Here is a 20,762-nt window from a genome sequence, read left to right as displayed (position 1 = left end):
CTCTGTGTGCAGCAGAATGCAGCACACATAGAAAAAGCAAAAAACGAGGAGGAATAGAAGTATTCCACCTCGTTGCACCTTGATAACGTCACCCCTGGGGTGGCGTTAGATTTTGTCGCTACCTCAGGTTTACGAAAACTCGTAAATCTGAGACAGCGTCAAAATGCAATAGGTGTTGCTGTGTAACGCCCACAGCAACACCCATTGCACGCTCCTTCCTCGCAAAGGGCTGCGTGTGAAGGGGCCATATTAACAAGGTGGCGTTAAGCCACAAAATGTGGCTTAATGCCACCTTGTAGATACGGCGCAGGGCATTGCGCAACCGGAGCGTCACGAAAAGTGATGCTTCTGTGGCGCTAATGGCTCATAAATATGCTCCGTGGTGTTTAGGTTGGGTAATGGTTATTGGTGGTAAATGCATTTTTAGGTTTTAGGGTGGGTATGGGTTTTTGGTTGGTAAGGGCATTTTTAGGTTTTAGAGTGGGTATGGATTTTCAGGTGGTAGGGGCCTTTTTAGATTTTAGGGTGGGTATGGGTTTTTGGTTGGTAAGGGCATTTTTAGGTTTTAGAGTGGGTATGGATTTTCAGGTGGTAGGGGCCTTTTTAGATTTTAGGGTGGGTATGGGTTTTTGGGTGGTAGGGGCATTTTTAGGTTTTAGGGTGGGTATGGGTTTTGGGGTGGTAAGGGCAATTTTAGGTTTTAGGGTGGGTATGGGATTTAGGGTGGTAAGGGCATTTTTATGTTTTAGGTTGGGTATGGGTTTTTGGGTGGAATAGGCAATTTTAGGTTTTAGGGTGGGTATGGGATTTAGGGTGGTAAGGACATTCTTAGGTTTAAGGGTGGGTATGGGTTCTGGGGTGGTAAGGGCATTTTTAGGGTGGGTAGGGGCTTTGGGGTGGTAAGGGCATTATTAGAGTTTTATAGTAGGTATGGGTTATGGGGTGGTAAGGGCATTTTTAGGTTTTAGGGTGGGTATGGGTTTTTGGGTGTTAAGGGCATTTTGAGGTTTTAGGGTGGATATGGGATTTGGGGTGGTAAGGACCTTTTTAGATTTTAGGGTGGGTTTGAGATTTGGGATGCTAATGGCATTTTTAGGTTTTAGGGTGGGGATGGGATTTGGGGCGGTAAGGACATTTTTAGGGTTTAGGGTGAGCATGTGTTTTGGGGTGGTAGGAAGTGATTAGGTTTTATGGGGGTATGAGTTTTGGGGTGGTAAGGTAATTTTTAGGGTTGTAGGGTTTTTAGGTGGAAAGGTGTGTGTGTGTGTGTGTAGATATATATATATATATATATATATATATATATACATATTATGCATGTTATACTTACTGCTACTTTTTACAACGCATATGCCTTTACCAACCATGCCTTTACTACGAAATTTTCATGGTAAAGACATGCATGGTAAAAGCATATGTGTGGTAAAAACATTGTGTGGTAAGTGCATGCGTGGTAATGACCAGCCGTTGTACTTATCACGTTTTAAAGGCATGGGTGGAAAGTGCATGTGTTGTTCCGTCATACAACCCTTTTTGTGTTGCTGTAGTTGCACTAAGTGGGAAGGGTATGCCCAGATGTGGGTCCAGGCTCACTGCGCCACTGAATTCAGGCTAGCCTGACTGATGAAGGGTGATACCCTGAAACTGGCCCCAAGATGCTTGTTTCTGCTCCAGGGAGGACATGGCTTGGCATTTCGGACTGGACTGTTCCCATGAGGAACAGGGTCAAGACTGATTTGCATATGGCTGGGTCCAAACTGGGGTGGTGTGGTGAACAAAAAAACTGTGCATTAAACCCAGATCTGTGACTGGGGATCACTATTTGACAATGTTCAGCACTCTGTGGATCATCTTTTTGTGTTGCTATAGTTACCCTTCTCCATCCCCTTGAAGATGCCAATGTCCTTGTGTTATGTCCCACACAACCCTCTAGCACCCATGCCTCCCGTGGTTTTCAGTACACATTAAAAATGCTTTTTAATTAATGTGTCATTTCAGTAGTCTCACATGCACTATCAACAAATATCAAATTCAGCTCATTGTGTTTTTTCTTTGAAACTCCTCCTTGTGAAGCGTTTTTGCCCACAGTTAAGCAGTGATGAAATGCAGTACCAGATTCCTTGATGGTGGATGGAGTCGTCCATCAAAAGTGACATCTGTCTCTCTGTCTTTGCTGAGAAATGTTAACAACTCAATCAAATCTCTCGCATCTTCTCACAAGAGCTCCTGTCGGCCACTCCTTTCAGCCCCAGCCCTATGTGGTCGCAGTCACACAAGAAGTGCGAGGTTTAAAGTCATGTTTTTACCTGATTCAGCCACTAAAATCTGCCCCGTGAGTTTACCAAATGATGTAAAAAAAATAACAGCATGTGCAGTTCATGCACCAGTTTGTGCAGTGGAGCCCTGAAGCTCTTGAAACCACAGTGTGACTCCACTAGTTTGTTGTCAGAATACCTTTTTGACATAACTATCATATTCTAAATAGCATTTTCAAAACATATCACCCTGTTGGAGTTAATAATAGAAAATCTACACCAAAAGGGTCAATGTTTCCCTAAAGGATATGTAGCACACTGTATTTATATCAGAAGATATATCTGTGTACAATAGTCTGACATACAACCTGAAGCCATTCATCTTTGGTGGGAATCGCCTACAGTGCATTGCACTATCTGTCAGCAAACAGACCCATTGCATCTAAAATAGGCTTAGAGGGTGAGTATGGCAATGGAGTAGGGGGCTGTGGTATAGCGGCTGCTGCACCTCCCACCAGTACCATACAATCAAAGGAAACTGAGCTCAACTGATAGTAACACTGAACCACCAAGCAGTGTCAAGACATGCACAGAATTCCCCACATATACATACAACTATATCATCTATCAGGAGCAAAGACACACAAGTCCTTGGGAGTAGTCAGTTGCCATAGCATGCAAGAAAAATGTATCCAAGTCTGGTGAGGTATCATGTGTGAGTGTGTATCCATGCTTGCATGGTGGCCATCTTTGAATGTTTTTTTTTTATGCTGTAGGAAAAGTTATCCAGAGTGGGCTGCTGTTCTCAGGTATGATGACAGCGATCTCTGAATTCATTTTCTTAAAGCTTAAAAAAAAACATTTAAAAATGACTGCCAACGGTGTGAATGATGCACGGTGTGTACACAAAAGGAGAGCACTGGGAGTGTTGCTAGCCCACACCGCCTCCCTCAAGAAATCATATCATCACTAATGGTGTGGGGTAGTAGGAGCTGAAGGTAAGGCTGGGTCAGTCTTTTTTCAGTGGTATTAGTAAGATCACTTTGGATCCTCTGGTGGGGAAGTCATAGATGGAAAAATGTCCAAACTAAGGGGTGCTGTGTTATCCTACAGGGGGAAGGGGGATTTCCCTTGCGGACTAGGTGGTCTCACACACATAATAGTGTCTTGCTTCATCATATGACCACCTAGCCCCACCCAAGTAAGATGGTACTACTTGGGCGGACTCAACCTCTTGGTTAAAAGAACCAGAGGGAGTGCTGAAATTAAACTGACTGGATAGTTACATTGATCCAGAAGGGGTGAATAATAAAATTACCAAACATGTCACCAGTAGCTACTGCTAGTTTTAATAAATGTGCATGCTGGTAAGACTAAAACCAAGGGGGAAAGGCTCGTTGGAGAGTAATGTCTCTTGGAGTCTAAAAAGAAAAATGGATGACCAACATGTTTCTGCCCTCACTAGGTGCTGGTAGGTCAGGGGCATTCCTCAGGGTCGGAGCACACGCAGTAAGTGGGGTGCTCAAATGTGAAAAATGTGTATGGTCTACCTGAACGGGTAGTTCACGGTGGGGTAGGCCTGTAGTAGATATAAATAAATAAATAAATAAGCCACTATTTATTCAGAATATATTGAGAGTGAAAGAACCGTGGCAAACCACTGCAAAGCACACAGCAATATGTGAACAAATGTGAAGGGCACTCACACACACATGCAAAAGTGACTTACCCCGAGGTAGGGGGCAATCTGCCTCTGGTCTGGCTAGTGCCGGGGAGGGGTTTTCCCTTGTAGTCACACTCTGAGGAGATAGAGGGTTTAGCAAGGAAAAAAGTGGGGGATCAGGAAATAAAGTAGGGATGTATAGGACCTAAAGGAAAAAAGTAAGGGGGTAGAGCGAGCAGACAAGCAGGGCAACCAAGCTTAGAACAATGGAAAGGAGAACAGGGAGAGAGAAGAAAAAGAGAAGAACAGGAAGGAGGCAAATTAAAAAAGGAAAAGAGAAAGAAAAAGAAAACGAAAAAGAGGAAAGTGAGGGGGGGAGCTGAAGGCTAGAGCAGGGAGTGGAGACAGGGATTAAAACAGGAAAAGAGCCCCAGAGGGGCCACACTTACCACTCCAAAGGGAATACCAGGGGGAGGTACCTACGTGCTGGAGCCAGGCCGCTCTGGTACTGACTGCATGGTTGGTCTGGAATTTATGTGGACCAAAAGCCAATTGGCAAAAAGCTCGGGGCGGAATCCAATTAGGGAAATGTCAGATGTATCGGTCGTCCTAGATAGAAAGCCACGCCCCGACTCCGGCCGCACCCCCTCGGGGGTTGCGCCGGTATAACATGCTTGAATGCCCCCACTGCTCGTGGAAGGCTGCCGGTTGATGCTCAACCCGCGGGACCTCTGTGATGTCGAGGCAGCGGCGTTGATTGTGCCAGAAATCGAAGTACTGAAGCAGGGCCCTTCCACCGCGGTGCAGATCGCGCGCGCGGGGAGCGCCCTGTGATGACGCGTCGCGGTAAGCGCGGCGCGTCCAATGTGCACTCGGGACTCTGGGAAATGGAGTCCCGTAGTGCAGAGGAAAGTCGTCCGGCTCGGACGGCTGAGTGAGGGGGGGTTTATTTTAAAAAAAACAGAGGAAAAGGGGAGAGAAAAGAAAGGGGTGAGGAATGAAGGGGGGGGGAAAGGGAGAGGAAAGTGGTGGACCGGGAAAGAGACCAAGGGAGCGAGCAAACAGCGAAACGCAAGATAGAAAAGAGAAAACGAGAAAAGAGAGAGAAAAGAAAAAGAGAAAGAAGAGAGCAGGGAGAAGAAAAGAGGGGAGAGGAAAAGGAGGAAAGAAGAAAGGTAGAGGGCCTGCACAGGCCCATTCAAGAGAGAAAAAGAGGAAAAGGAACTGATGGTTGGGAAAAGGGAAAAAGGGGGGGAGAAAAATAGGGGGAACTGGCTGCAAGGACAGAGCGGGGAAAGAGGGGGGACTAGTGACTGAGAGAGGGAGAAAAAAGGGAGGGGGGGGAGAAAACAAGAGGAAACAGAAGGAAAGGGCAGGGCAGGGGAAGCGGGGAAACGGGTGAGGGCCAGAAGAGAAAAGAAGAGCAAGGATGGGGGCAGGTACGGGACAAAGGAAGAAGCAGAGCTGCGATAAAGCCGAGGGGGGCACAGTCACTGTGGGGGGTGGGGAAAGTTGGAAGAAAGAAGAAAGAAAGAACAAAAAGACAGAGGAAGAGGAGAATGAAGACGTATGTCTAGATAAAAATGAGGATATAGATAAAAAAAAAAACGAAAGGGTATGGGAGGGGAAGGACAATAGCTACGATTGCAGGGGTAGGGGACATTAGGGGAAATTACTCTGAAAAGTAGGGATGCTACCCTGGTCAAAGATAGCAGTGCGGGGGATGGGTAGTGGATCCCCCGGTGGGGCATTAAAGGGGCCGTAGGAGGAATCTCATATGGGAAAGGGGTCACCCAGGTATTTTATCATCATCTTAAAGCTGACCACTGTTTATTGTCGTTCAGTCCTCTAATGTCCGTTTGCAACCTCCATATCCACCTTTGTTCATATAATAAAAGTTTTTGTGTGGCATTAGTAGTTATCGGTTTTAGTTGGTCCAACACCACCCATTGCATGTGGTCAGGGTGGTGACTGCTGGAAATATAATGCTCGGTGAGTCTTGTGGCATCTCTCTTGCAACGGATGGTGCTCCTATGCTCGCAGATGCGTGTACCCACTCTTCTTGTTGTCATCCCAATGTATCTTTTATCACAGGGGCATGTGATCATATACACCACGTTTTTGCTGTTGCAGTTCGTTAGTTGTCTAAGTTCCCAGGGTGTCCGTAGTCCCAGATCAAGTGTAAGGGTTTTTTTAGTAAATGCGCAGACACTGCAGCTGCCGCACGGAAAGTGACCTTTAGCGGGAGGCAGGTCCCAGAGTGTCCTTTGTTTGTTTGAGGTAAGGTTGACACGTGGGCGGGTATGTACAATCATATCCCTAATACTTTTTGCTTTTTTATAAGCATTCATTGGGATCTGAAAAGGAAGACCCCAGACGTGAGGATCTTCCAGTCTTCATTGAGTATCTTCTTGATCATATTGGACGCTGGGTTGAATGTAGTCACACAGATCAATGAGTCTCTCTTATTGGTTCTGCTGCTAGGATGTAGTAAAGTTTCCCTAGGGCTCACACGAGCACGTTTGTCAGCTCTCCTCAGTAGATGGTCTGGGTATCCTCTTGCTCGAAGTTTGTTAGTGAGCTGCTGAGCATGCTTCTTGTAGTCCGTTAGTTTGGTACAATTCCGCCGAAGGCGGAGATACTGACCCACTGGGAGGTTTTCCCTGAGGGAGCGTGGGTGGAAGCTCTGGAACTGGAGGAGAGTGTTTCGGTCAGTAGGTTTATAAAATACTTCTGTTACCAAGGAGCCATTTCTTTCAGATATTACTAGGTCAAGGAAGGAGACCGCTGGGTCACCCAGCGTGGCCGTAAATCTTAGAAAGGGGTTCAGGGTGTTTAACCAAGTGATGAAGGTGGTTGCTTCTTCCCTTGTGCCTCTCCAGATTATCAGGATGTCATCGATGTATCTTTTCCATAGCCTGATATGGTTGAAGTACGGATTCTCTTCAGTGAGAACCATTTCTTTCTCAAAATGATCCACGTATAGGCGGCGCATCCTATACTTTTTCCCTTAAGTCTTGTGCATCCTTTCTTCATTTCATAACCCTCCACCTGTATCCTTGCTAAAAACCGCCATCTCCCCAGAGTGTGACTACAAGGGAAAACCCCTCCCCGGCACTAGCCAGACCAGAGGCAGATTGCCCCCTACCTCGGGGTAAGTCACTTTTGCATGTGTGTGTGAGTGCCCTTCACATTTGTTCACATATTGCTGTGTGCTTTGCAGTGGTTTGCCACGGTTCTTTCACTCTGAATATATTCTGAATAAATAGTGGCTTATTTATTTATTTATTTATATCTACTACAGGCCTACCCCACCGTGAACTACCCGTTCAGGTAGACCATACACATTTTTCACATTTGAGCACCCCACTTACTGCGTGTGCTCCGACCCTGAGGAATGCCCCTGACCTACCAGCACCTAGTGAGGGCAGAAACATGTTGGTCATCCATTTTTCTTTTTAGACTCCAAGAGACATTACTCTCCAACGAGCCTTTCCCCCTTGGTTTTAGTCTTACCAGCATGCACATTTATTAAAACTAGCAGTAGCTACTGGTGACATGTTTGGTAATTTTATTATTCACCCCTTCTGGATCAATGTAACTATCCAGTCAGTTTAATTTCAGCACTCCCTCTGGTTCTTTTAACCAAGAGGTTGAGTCCGCCCAAGTAGTACCATCTTACTTGGGTGGGGCTAGGTGGTCATATGATGAAGCAAGACACTATTATGTGTGTGAGACCACCTAGTCCGTAAGGGAAATCCCCCTTCCCCCTGTAGGATAACACAGCACCCCTTAGTTTGGACATTTTTCCATCTATGACTTCCCCACCAGAGGATCCAAAGTGATCTTACTAATACCACTGAAAAAAGACTGACCCAGCCTTACCTTCAGCTCCTACTACCCCACACCATTAGTGATGAAATGATGCACGGTGGCCATCTTTTAACGATTCTACTTTAAGCATAATTTATAAGAAACCATGAGAACATCCACACAAGATAAGACGCTGGTCATCTTGAAATTATCATTCTTTTCTTTCAAAGGAAAATCATTTCATGGTGACTGCTGCGTGTGCGCGTACACACACGCACACCAGATGGGGAACAATAAAGATTGGCAAAGCCAAATGAGTTTCCATGGGTAAGACTATTAGCTTTGCCAAAGGGTGTTTGGTTTAATGTTAGACAGTACAATCTTGAGAACTTTAGGGATCCTTTTCAGGGATTTACAGTCCCTTCTCTAGTTTTATTCTCACCCGTTTGATGTTTAGCTGTCATGTGTTATGAGGTGTAAACCCATGCAAACACACACACACAGACATTCGCACAACTCACCTGGCGACAAACCACCGCTGCAAGGCGTGCTGGAGCGAACACTCTTCTGACGTAGCGATGTGACTTCCCACAAGGGGGTACTTTCTCTGAGCCCTGGATTGCCAGCACGCAGCTAGGCCCTTCAGCACAGAATACAGAGCATGGGTCTTTGGTGGACAGTTCATCGCTTTGGGGTTGTGTTGGGGGGAGGGTATCCTCGTCTTTACAGTGTATGTGCAATGCTGCCGTGACATCACCCCCGGGTGAGAGACTCTTACTACCAGGACTCAGTTGTCTTCCTTTCTTTCAGAGGTTGTACAGCGAAACAGTTCTACGGACTGTCTTCGACATCGCAAAGAAGGTGCAAGAGGTTTTAAAGGTACCGTATAACTAACATCTCACTGCCTTCGAATTAACAAAGGAAAACAGTAAGAAGTTCCCAAAGTTCCATCCTATAATTCAATGCAGCGGAGAGGGAATATGTGATGGAACAACTAGGGCCCAAACAGCTACTTGCCTAAACCACTACTGCTAAACAACTAAAAAGTCTCTACAACGAGGTACTGAACAACTACTGTCTAAACAACGATTTTGCCTGAACAACGAATTTTAAGGGACGTTTTTTAGTTTTTTTTAGTTTTTATTGAATATATATAAATATATATCTCAATTCTAAAGGTTTATTAGTTGTTTAGAATTTATATATATATATATATATATATATATATATATATATATACATATATATATATATATATATATAAATTCTAAACAAATAATAAACCATTGGAAAAAAAAAAAACTTACCTTAAAATTCATTGTTCAGGCAATCGTTATTCAGGCAAAATGGTTGTTTGGACAGTAGTTGTTCAGTACTTCGTTGTAGAGAGTTTTTAGTTGTTTAGCAGTAGTGGTTTAGGCAAGTAGTTGTTCAGGATGTTTCCGGCGGAGAGGTACGGCCATAAAGCACATAAGGCGTGGCTGGAATGAAAGAATATTTAATAACACATGAGTAAATGAGAACCAAGAGGACAACCAGAGAGGAGATATACCCAGTCCTGCACAGCCCGGGGGCTGAAGAAGGTGCACTGACTGCTTGGCTGAGGCAGGAGAGGGGCATCTAGGTTAGACCAGGCCTGGGCATCTGGTTATTGATAAGGGAAAAATAAAAAGTGGCATTAGTGGTGACATGGGAAGACCATGGACGAATAAAGATAAACCATGGAGAAGCGTTGAGGAGTGAGGGGCAGAGGAAGGGAGATAGAGTTAATAATACATTACAATAGGGGGGCAGAGAGTTTCCCAGCGGGAAGGCATGCTGGGATAACACAGGGACAGACTAGATCAGTGGTTCCCAGCCTGTGGTCCGGGGACTTTGCAAAGCCTTCTCAGGGGGTCTGTGACTGCTTAGAAAATTAAATATTGTTAATACATTAAAAAGTGTATATATGTAAAGTGGCTAGATGTAAAATTGAACATTTTAAAATGTTCTGTAAATATTAAAGAATTTTAAATTGGAGGCTGAAAATTTTATTATTATCCTCAAATTGATTCATGGGAGCAGTGCGTGTGCATCAAACAGAATATAGTTTGGACGATGTGTGGCTTCAATTGAATTTAGAAAAGTTCCAACCTTCCTATTAAAATAAAAATATATATTATTTTGTATTTACATTTCTTTGCAAATGAAGTACAATGTGTTAATTGTGTATGTGTTTGATGAATGTTTGTTTCTGTATTTTTTCTGTATTGTTTTGAGGTTCAAATCATCGACAATGTTTAGGCCGGGGTCCCCGACTTCTAGTAATGACTCAGTGGGGGTCCCCAGATTCATATAATGATTCAGTGGGCGTCTCCAGGTTCCAGTAATGATAAAGTGGGGGTCCACAGAAGTCAAAAGTTTGAGAACTACTGGGCTAGACCACCTGTGTGTTAAATTCAGGGGATATCTGTAACTCAGTCAAATTAGAAAAAAGAAAGGCGACACCTGAACAGATTATGTACAGAAGATGAAACAAATGGCGGTGACAAAGGTGGTGGTGGTGGTCGCTGTTATGTGAGGATTCACTTGTGTCCAATGGACTGGAGAGAGTTAGAGCAGTGGAGGCGGAAAAAACAGAGAGAGGCAAATGTCCTGAAAGAAACAAGATGCAGTAACTGAACGAGTGAGAAGACAAGAGCAGAGCTGGTGGGGGAACCTGACATGTATTCTATGAAACTGATATCAATGAACTACGCAGTCGCAGAACAGTATCTAAGGCATGGCCCATTCAGTAGCTCGACTTACATATGAATGTTATGAACTAGCATGCTGGATTATGAGTGAGGCGTGTTCCTGTGACATGCCTTGGACCAACACTAAGGCCCATATTTGTAATTTTTTTGCGCCGCATTTGCATCACAATTGTATTTTGTAAGATAGCGCTGCTTTTGCGTCAAAAAATAATGCAAATGTGGCACAAAAAAGTATAAATATGGGCCTAAATGTAGACTTTCCACAGTTTATTTCCTGAACATCAGTACAGTAACAAGTGCCAAAAATAGTCTAAGCTGATTGGTTCCCGTGGAAGCGTGCACACACCCTAAATGTATCTGTTTTTTGGGGGGGTTCATCACTGGAAGCTAGGGGCATATGAAGAAACAAATCTGTTCATGATCCTGGTGTGTGACGTCACTTCTGAGGCCAGGCCTCTACCTAGGAAGACTCTCACGTGCCTCTTCTGCGTGTTTTAGGATTCTGAAGATGGGCTGATCGTTCTTAGCGGATGTGGCTCTTCGGGACGACTGGCGCTGCTGCTGGCGGTAAGTCAGACTGATTGCGTGATCTTGAGTGTGCTGACCGTGCTACATTATGCTCTAACTGGGATGAACAAAGTTCTCCAGGTCTTATGAAATAACTTAGACTTTGAGCAGCATATTTACAATAAATTGGTGTAGGGCAGCGTAGCAAGTATTTTTGCTGCGCTGCCCCATGCCAATCAAAAGGACAGGAGGAATGCACTGTATTTACGTGATACTGTGCATTCCTGTCCTTTCAGCCGGTGCACAGTTTGCTCCCTACCACCAATGCAGGCACCCTTGCACCATGATGCAAGGGTCTCTGTAATGTTGGCAGGATTGTTTTTGTGCAGAAAGGTGTCCCTTCCTGCAAAAAAAGATCCATGGAGGCTTTTTCCTCGTTCTATGTGTGCTGCAAAATGCAGCACACATAGAGATGAAAACAAGGAGAAATAAAGATATTTCTCCTCGTTACGCATCCCCTGGTGAGGCGTACAGTTTCAACGCATTTCCAGCTTAACAGATCCTTGTAAACCTGGGAATGTGTCAAAACCCATGGGTGTTGCATGGGAAAACCCACCGCAATGCCTACGGAATGCCCCCGGATGCAGTATAAGGCATTGTAGCGACTTGTGCTGTATTGCCTTGCAGCATATCTACAAGGCCGTGATAAGCCACGCAAGGTGGCTTTGCGTGGCCTCGTAGATAATCTGTCTGCTCTCTGCGGCGTTGGAGCATCATAAACAATGACCTCCAGCGGCACAAGGGGCTTGTAATTAATACCCTCGATTTTTTGCATATTGCACAAAGTTGCGCTTTTATGTCTGATCGGTAAAGTATTAGCCGGATATTTGAGCCGACCCCGTCCATGCACTTTGCATATTTTTTGGTTGTTTCCTAGCTAATGTAATGATGTATAACTGCCAGCGCCTATATAATTCTATGGTCTCATTAGCCGAACACTCATTACAATGGGAAATAAAATTATAGAGCTGCAAGAGGCCTTCCACCCGTTCTGCCCACCCCTCCTGGGCACAGCCCCGTGCCATTCCTCATCTTAAGGCTCCTGCCAGCTGTAAAGAATATAAGGGATGTAAGAGAAGAAAGGAATGGAACACATGTCAAAGAAGATGTTCAAGAGGCAGGGAGGAACAGCAGGTGAAAATATTGTATGACAGGAAAGAAAAAATACAAAAATGGAAGATATGGAAAGAAAGTAAGAGCACAGCGAAGAAAGTATAGAATGAAAGAAGTATTTGAAGGGATTGGAAGCAAGAGAAAAGAAAAAGCTGAAGGAAGAAAATGTAAGAGAAAAATGTAAACAAGGAAAATGGAAGGTATGCTGGAACAGGAAAGAAAAGGAACAAGTGGGAAAGTATATGTGGGGAAAGAATTATAAGGGTGAAAACCTTTAGAGCAGATACAGAGAAGGAGAGCGGAAAGCAGGAAATATATGTGACAACATATACAAGGAAATAGAAATGAGAGGAGAAAAGGGTGTAGAAGAAAGAGGCAATAGAGGAGCACATGAGACAATTGGAGGAGAAGAAGGTATATATGAAAAGGGAAGAATAGGAGAGAAAAGCAATAGATGTGTAAGGAACTATAGAGGAGACAGAGGAGAGAAAAGAGAGAGGAAGAAGATACAGCTAAGAGAGTCTAGAGGCAAGAAAAGTATTATAAGAAAGATGAATGGTAGAGGAAAAAGGAGGGAAGAGCAAAGAAGGATCGAGGAGACATTTAGGATGGAGAGAAAAATACATTGATAAGAAGAATTAAAGAATAGAAGGGGAAGATGATAAAAGAAGGACTCTTGTGGAGGAATGAAAAGAAATACAAGGGGCAATGAGTTAAGAAAATAAAGAAAGAATGGAGGTGCAAAGTTAAGAAAGGTAATCAATCAATAAAGGATTTATAAAGCTCGGCAATTCACCAGTGAGGGGCTCAAGGCGCTGAAAAAGCACAGATTCAATAGAGAATGGACAGAGATGACATAAGGTACTGATGGAATAGAGGGGAAGGTATAAGAGAACATGCTCCCACACATAACCTCCTCATATTTGTTTTGCGTGCCTTGTGTGCCATGTGATCCAGCTTTTGAAATACCCAGGAAAAAGTATCAATAACGTACCCCGCTGACATAATTAACTATTCTCCTACTCCTTTCTGTTTCAGAACTCCTTCAATAAGTTGCTGAAAGGCTTGCACAGGTCTCCAAGTTACACTTACATCATATCCGGGGGTGACAAGTAAGTGTATGCATGATGGAGCAGATTCACAAATATCTTTTTTCTGTGAGTAGTAGTTAGAGATGCCTTAATCCAAGCTTCGGTGATCCTTACCTGCGATTAGATGTGGCTCGTCTGCGTGTTTACTAGACTAAGACATGTTTAGGCACGGATAAAAGGTTTCTGGGGTGTAATCCCTCAAAAAAGGGCAGGAACAGAATCTCTGTGGTATATAAGGGTAACATGTATTTCATGTCTGCCAAGGTTTCAGATTGTTTATGTGTGACATTTTCACAGATCCGGTGCAGTTATGAGTGACATTCAACAACCAAATATGTGACACTTTGAGTGACATTTTCTCGCAAGCAAAGTCAAGCAATCAAATCCATGGAAACAGATAAATATCAGAAATTATACCCATTTGAGCAACAAGAAACTCTAAGAAGATCTTGAAACTGCTGCACAGCACCAGAAATGGAAGGGCACTAACTTAGTGTCCTTTTAACCTGATCGTACTGTAAAACAAATGTGTAGCCATGATATTAAAGATTAAACAAGTCTTTTAAAGACAGTACTTTATTAAAGTTCTGTGCACAACCAGTTAGACAAAGCTCGAACCACGACTGAATCCAGACTTTTAGAGGTTTAAGCTCCGCCAGGCGCATCAGAGCAAAGGGAATCAATTGATCAATTTTACGCTTTGCTCAGGGAGCTTGCCAGCACATGTACGGCAGATGACCAATCCAAAGAGATATAAGGGCAGATCAACCAGGGGTGCCAAAACAAAACACTCAGAGGCATCATCCTGACGGAGCCGAACATTGCCTTGATGACATTCTGATAATGGTGTAGTCACATGACCTATCTGCTGCTGGGGTCACCGAAATGGACATGCCTATAAAACAAGCACCTGAAAAGACCCTGCACTATAAAGATGGAATGCGCGATGCAGTACAGACTCAAAGTGCAAAAGGGAAACCCAGGGTGTACACACCAGTGAAGCAAGGAGCGTACTGCGTATATTGTGGGCGAGAAGAACATGTCCCAAAATATTGCCTGGCGCAAGGATGGGTATGCTCGAACTGTGACAAATTTAATCACTTCACAGCCATCTGCGGAGGATGCACTCAAAGGAGAGGAGCAAGGGAAGATACGCCCCCACAAGGGCAGTGAAACAACTTTGGTTGAAAGGACCACAGTTGCTGGTTACAAATTATCATGCGTCAAAATACACCCTTGTAGACTCATCCCCCGATGAAGAAGTCTTAATCATTTTGTTCACAAATGACCGAAAGCGTCACCAGAGACCCCAGCCAACATGTGTGATCGAAAGTAGCGAGGCCCCATATAAAAGCCCTCATAGACACAGGTGCCTCGGTAAACTAGATGGGCGTGCAGCAATACCGACGCCTTCAACCACTTCCTACGATGATACCTTCTAACACAAAGATCTTTACATATGGAAGCCTCACACCCATGCCACTGAAGGTAAACATGACAGTGAGCATCACATTCGAGGACATGGAGATTCAAGCCACGTTCGACATTGTTGGCTGGGAAGCTGACACCCTTCTCAGCAGCCACTCAGAAGATCTGGACTAGTGTTGTTTGCCAAAAGTGTGAAAGTATTCCACATAGCAAAACTACTGAACCAGTTCCCAGAACTATTCGTTGGCCTTGGTCAGAGATCTTCAAACTTGGGGGCGGGCCCCCTAGGGGGGCCTCAAGTGGTCCCAAGGGGGGGTCACGACATTAAAAAGTTTGGAGACCACTGGCCCAGGGTGTCTGAAGGCACCATCTATCAAATGGCACATTGACAAATCAGTAAAGCCCAGCCTCCTACAACACCAGTGCATTCCTTTTCACCACTGTCCACTGGCAGAGCAAGAACTGAACAAGCAGGAGAACCGAGGAGTGATAGAGAAGGTATCAGGGCCAACCCCAAGGGTATCCCCCATGGTGATCGCAGAGAAGCCGAAACAGCTGGGGAAGATACGGCTATGTATCGACATGAGGCTCCTTAACCAAGTAATAAGGAGGGGGAGGCACATATTGTCCACCATAAAAGACATAATCGCTGGCCTAAACATCTCCTGTTGGTTTTTCAAATTAGACTTAAATGCAGGATGCCCTCAATTGTGTTTATATGAGGAGAGTAGGTACATAACCACTTTCTCAACACATCTGGGACTGAGGCGAGTGCCCAGCCTGTCAACTGACAAGTACACCTGAAGTGCCAGCGCCAGTCATGATGGAAGAACGATGCACCACGCCCTGGTCCAAAGTCAGTCTTGATTTTGGGAGCTTCCCAGGCAGGAGGACCACAGGCGTCCTGATCGATGGGTACTCAAAGTATCCAGTTGTCGAGGTCATTGACTCCCCCGCTTTCACTAAGTATCGCATCTGTCATGGAGAAGGTATTCCCAATGTTCAGACTCCATGAGGAGATTAAAACAGACAGTAGGCCCCCTTTCCAAGGAGCAGAATTCCAAGACTTGATGAGATGAATAGGCACACTGACGAATCACCCCGCAGTGGCCAGGGTCGAATGATGAAGTATAGCTCTTCATGCGCACTTTGAACAAAGCCCTTCAGATCGCCACACTTGAAGCAGCTGGCCCAGAACTCAGACTCCAGCATTTTCTGAGGGAATACTGTGGAACACCCCACTGCACCACACAACGGGTTCCGTGGTCACTTATGTTGAATGGGGACAGGCATATTACCATTCCAACCTATTCAGGGTAGAGGCCGCCTCCCTATTGCCCCGACGAGACCCAGGCAAAAGGTGACAGAAGAATGCTCAAGCACGTAAGAGAAACGTGCAGTGACGGGGCATCTGTATTCTGGCGCTCAGGTGATCATTAAGGACAGGAGGCCTGGCTGGAAGTTTAGAACGCCTTATGAGCCTGGGATATGGACGGTCACTGGTGTGGCTGGCACCCTGGTCAGGGTACAGAAGGGAGTTGAGAAAGTGACCTGGATCATTTCATAGTTCTGGAAAGCAACCTTCACTGAATCCCCAGGCACTATTTCAGTCTTTGATGACACCAACTGGGAACCACCACAAGACGAATAAGAATCCAGAGAAGCAACATCCCGTGAACTTATCCCTGGAGAGCCCTACAGATACCCAGAAAGAGGTGAGTTGCTCTCGTCTCGGGTGGATTGGTCTTAGGCCCATTCCGTCCACCCAGTCAGAGGCTAAGGGATTTTGTATATTGCACAACTGACTGAACATTCACACTGGTTTGGGGAGGGGTGTAATCAGCCACATAGCTCTTGGCGGAGTGACCTCTTGTTACTTTCTTTGCCCCCAGATATATACTGAGTACATCATCTGGCCAGGCATGGCCAGAAGCTGTAAATAAATGGGGGAATGACCGCACAGGGCCTTCCACCTGAACTCCATGTGTGTTTATTGCTGCGCCACCTTCGCTATATCACTGCGTCGCTTGTCAGTGGCCCCGCCATCCAGGCCACCACACCTTTGGAGGGGAGCCACCCACAATGTTGTGGGGGTCATTCTGTGGAACTCTTTGCTGCCATTGCAAAGGAGCACCCACCCCCAGTTGGCAGGGGAGCAACAACTCTGTTTCATACCTAGGTGGCGTACAACAGGCACTTCCCTCAAGGACCACTTTGCTAGTGTGCACAAAATAAAAGTGTACCCCCGTTTGGATGGTGCTATGCCCTGCTGGAACCTACCATTATTATAATGTCAGCAGCCAGAGGATTTTTAATTTGTGACTTACTAGTCTCTGAGTCACAGTACTACAGCTTAACTGGGAAAATAAAGCTTGCTGTGGCCAATCGAAATGGGTTGCTGAGAAGTCTCTTGAAGTCTGTCATGCTCAGCTCCTGTTCTTTATTGGCTAAAGATAGACAGCTGGGAATCTGATAAAATCTCATGAGATGTCACATACTAGTGATGACGCTGTGAGAGGAGCTTCTAAGTGACGTGGCACCGCAGTGATCGTTGGAGCCGTGAACTGCCTTTGCCTTAAAGACACTCAGCACCTGTTGCCCCCACTGTGACTCATGCCGCCAGTGACAGGGCACAAGTCAACCCCCGGTACACCCATGAGGGGTGGGCAGGTAGCAGGACATATCATGGTCAGGAGGTGGGCAGGTGGTCGATTCTCAGTCACCAGCTTCATCCTGTTTAACTTGGGCAGGGCGGCAGCAGCAATCCATTCCTGGAAATTGAAATTAAAAGATCATGCCACATCCTGCACTGACTGGACCGTCCTCCCCAAGGTACTATTTTTTGGTCTTGACTCTAGACGGGAACGCATGCGCTGTTTCAAACTGAGACATGATGCATCTACATTGTGGGCTTCAGCCCACCCATAAGCTTGCCATTGGCTAGTTCCATTGTTGCTCTCCCATTGTTTCTCACCATTTGCGCATGGTATGCATTTGGCATGCCTCTTCCTCTGTTTACTTCTCCCTGAGAGCAGGGACTAAGTACACAATCCCTCCACTATCCCTCATTTTATTACCATTTTAGGGACTTCTTTTTTCTTGGTTTACAAGCCCTCCTCAGGAGAGGTGGTATTTTCATTTGCTTTGAGCGCCTAGCGCTGTTTTGTTCTTGGTTTAGAAGCTCTCGCACTCTCCCTTTTACTCAGTGCATGCAGGACTATATAAAACTGCTTTGTTTGTTCCTCTCTATGCAATGTTGTGAACATGTCTGTGCCCAAGCATCTCCAATCCACTGGAAGCTCCTGAATGTGGGATTTACCACTCATAACTACAGAACACTGTAGAATATCTTTTGCCTCTGCTTTGCTGCCTACTTCTCTTCAACTTATGAAAATAATTATAATGCGATGTAAGTGGCCCTTCTAGGCAGGTCGTTCTTTCTGTACTTCCAAATAAACATGCGACTGGTTGTTGCTTCTAAACCAGAAACACCCGCCCACTGCACCGAAAGACAGGCTTCGTGCAGCTGCACGTGATCTAGCTCTCCAGGCAGCATGCGATGTGCATTTCTATAACAGTCTAAGGAAAAGGGGGAGTGTGAAAAGATTGCCTTCATTACCAGAGCGGTTGTCCATCATCTGAAGAAAGATGACAGAAGGACAACGGCGACCCATGAGCTGGTCATTCAGGGAAATATCAGCCCCTGCTTAGTATTTGCACAATCGCAGTATGCTTAACGTTACGTTTGAAAGCTATTGCTATTGCTGCCCAGGGTTCGGCAGCGCGAGCATCCTCCGTGTCAGGAGGGAAGCGGAATAGTGGTGCACTCTAAGTGCGCATGTCAGTTTGGCTGGCCGTCTGAGGCCAGCCAAACTGACATGTGCACTTAGAACACTCCATCTGAGCTGTATTTCACAGCCGGATGGAGACCAAGTGCAGACTCCCACTCGCTCCCTGGGTGGCATTTCAGCCCACTCAGGCCAATTCTGGCGCTTCTCTTATGCTGTGAAACAGCATGAGAGAAGTGTCTGGATTGGGTGGGGAGGGGAGCAAAGGAAGCACTTAGATGGTGGAGCGGCAGAGGCGAGGCGGCGGGAGCGGCAGAGTGCATTTTTTTAATTTTTATTATCCCCCTCACTCGCGCTCTGCCGCAGCAGCCCAGCCTGCTAGCAGCCACTGCTGTTTAAGAAATTAACTATGATCCAGAGGCAGGTCTTTTTATGTTTTCTAGCTGGGTATGTGAGATTTACACATGCACAGTAAAAAGATCAGATATATCTGTCTACATGAGTATGTACACGAATAACCATTTCCGTGACTCTTACTAATAATTGTTTATTACTATCCAAATTGACTTTTTTGACAGTCTTGGAATAAGGAATGTTTAAGAAAGAAAAACGATCTAAACATGTCTTGCAGTTTGCATACAGTGCCATGATGTTGGTTCATAATTTACAAATCTCTAATATAAGGATTGCAATTTGTGACCAACAAGCAATCAAATGAGCTCTGCAACAAAAACAGTTGCCCACTGAGCTATCAGCATCATATACAAACCGTAAATACAAACCATTATATACACACCTGCGGCGTGCTTGTTGCTCACTCTGCTTTGCAGCAGGCACATTAGCCATATATACTATTTTATGATGAATCTAACTTGTGACTAGATGCATATCTGTCCAGCAACTGCATTAGCCACCATTATTATTCCATTATCATACAATGGTGCCTTTTAGAAACAAACATCTTTGCAACAAGTGCCTTCATTTTAATGTTTTAAAAATGTGACCTGTCACCAATTATGCCTAAACAGGCTTATTCTCACATTTATCCTTATTACCAACTTATTTGTAACAGAGGGCCTGGTTTAGATCTTGGCGAACGTGTAACTCTGTCACAAACGTGACGGTTATTCCGTCTGCCGTATTACAATTTCCATAGGATATCATGGAATCGTAATATGGCAGATGGGCTTTCTGTCACGTTTGTGATGGAGTGGCCCCGTCCACCAAGATCTAATTCAGGCCCAGAGTTGAAAAACAAATAGGCACAGGCGTAGTCTTGTTGCCGCTCTGCCCCATCCGTACTCCGCCCTCAGCACTGCAGCAGTGATGGACGTGGGCCGCAGGTATCTCACAAATTTCCGTCACGTTTGTGACAGAGTAACCCCGTCCGCCAAGATCTAAATCAGGCCCAGAGTTTTAAAAAAAATAGGTACATAGGTTGAGTGCCACCTACTACCCCTTGTGATCCGTCCTCTTTCTGCTGCCTCCCCTGACCCTTAATTAATAGGATCCCAGAGTAAACTGATTTCATTTGTGGTACTGGCTACGCGGCTGTTTGGGGTGCATTGTGTGTAAATTATCCCTGTGAAGATTCCCTTTGTGTGGTGGGGTACAAGATCCCCCATAAACAGTTGAGCCTGGCATAACTGATGCTTCACAAGTTCTTTTGACCTTCAGTGTACAATATGCACTCCCTGATCACTGGTTTCCTTTCTTTTTGTGCAGGGCTCTGGTCACCTCCCAGGAGGCCCCCGAGGACAGCCCCTCCCTAGGTGTAGCGGAGCTAGAAAAGGTATGTGCAGGGCCCGGGGCGGAGCAGACTGTTCTAATCCGCTTTCACAGCTGCCAGATATCCGTGTCACCACCTTCTTACTGTCTCCTTCTACAGGTCTCTGAAGGGAAGAAGAAGGTGGTTTACTTTGGAATCTCCTGCGGTTTGTCTGTGAGTAGAGCAATTCACCGCACTGTACCGTAGCGTAGCCAATGGTACTCCACTCTTGCAATTTATTATCATGTTTTCAATTTCACTGTTGTCTATTGTTATTATTTCAGTGCACTACATTGTACTGCAGTCTATTAATACTATATACAATGTGTTCCATTGTAGTGCAGCCTATTAGTGCTACTACAGTGTGTTCCATCTTTGTACAGGTTATTAATACTATACAATGTGTTCCATTATGCTGCAGTCTATTAATGCTACTACAGTGTGTTCCATTATAGTGCAGTCTATTAATACTTGTTGGAAAGTGGATTATTGGTAAGGGCAGATAAGTACCTCCACCTAGCAATGGGTCACTAACCCCCAC

General features: G+C 45.2%; 1 protein-coding gene across 2 annotated transcripts in view; it reads left to right on the top strand.

The window, feature by feature from the left end:
* GCKR (glucokinase regulator) overlaps positions 1-20,762 on the top strand; it is a 660,332-nt gene that overhangs the window by 568,054 nt on the left and 71,516 nt on the right. For both annotated transcript variants that reach the window (XM_069233566.1, XM_069233565.1), the window contains 5 exons: positions 8,542-8,610; positions 10,965-11,033; positions 13,185-13,258; positions 20,179-20,245; positions 20,342-20,395. In XM_069233566.1, coding sequence (XP_069089667.1) covers positions 8,542-8,610; positions 10,965-11,033; positions 13,185-13,258; positions 20,179-20,245; positions 20,342-20,395 — 333 coding nt within the window. The remainder of the gene's footprint in view (positions 1-8,541; positions 8,611-10,964; positions 11,034-13,184; positions 13,259-20,178; positions 20,246-20,341; positions 20,396-20,762) is intronic.

The sequence above is a fragment of the Pleurodeles waltl genome, chromosome 5 (assembly GCF_031143425.1).
Source record: "Pleurodeles waltl isolate 20211129_DDA chromosome 5, aPleWal1.hap1.20221129, whole genome shotgun sequence".
In the NCBI taxonomy this organism is placed as follows: Eukaryota; Metazoa; Chordata; class Amphibia; order Caudata; family Salamandridae; genus Pleurodeles; species Pleurodeles waltl.
This window is presented reverse-complemented; position numbering and strand designations above follow the sequence as displayed.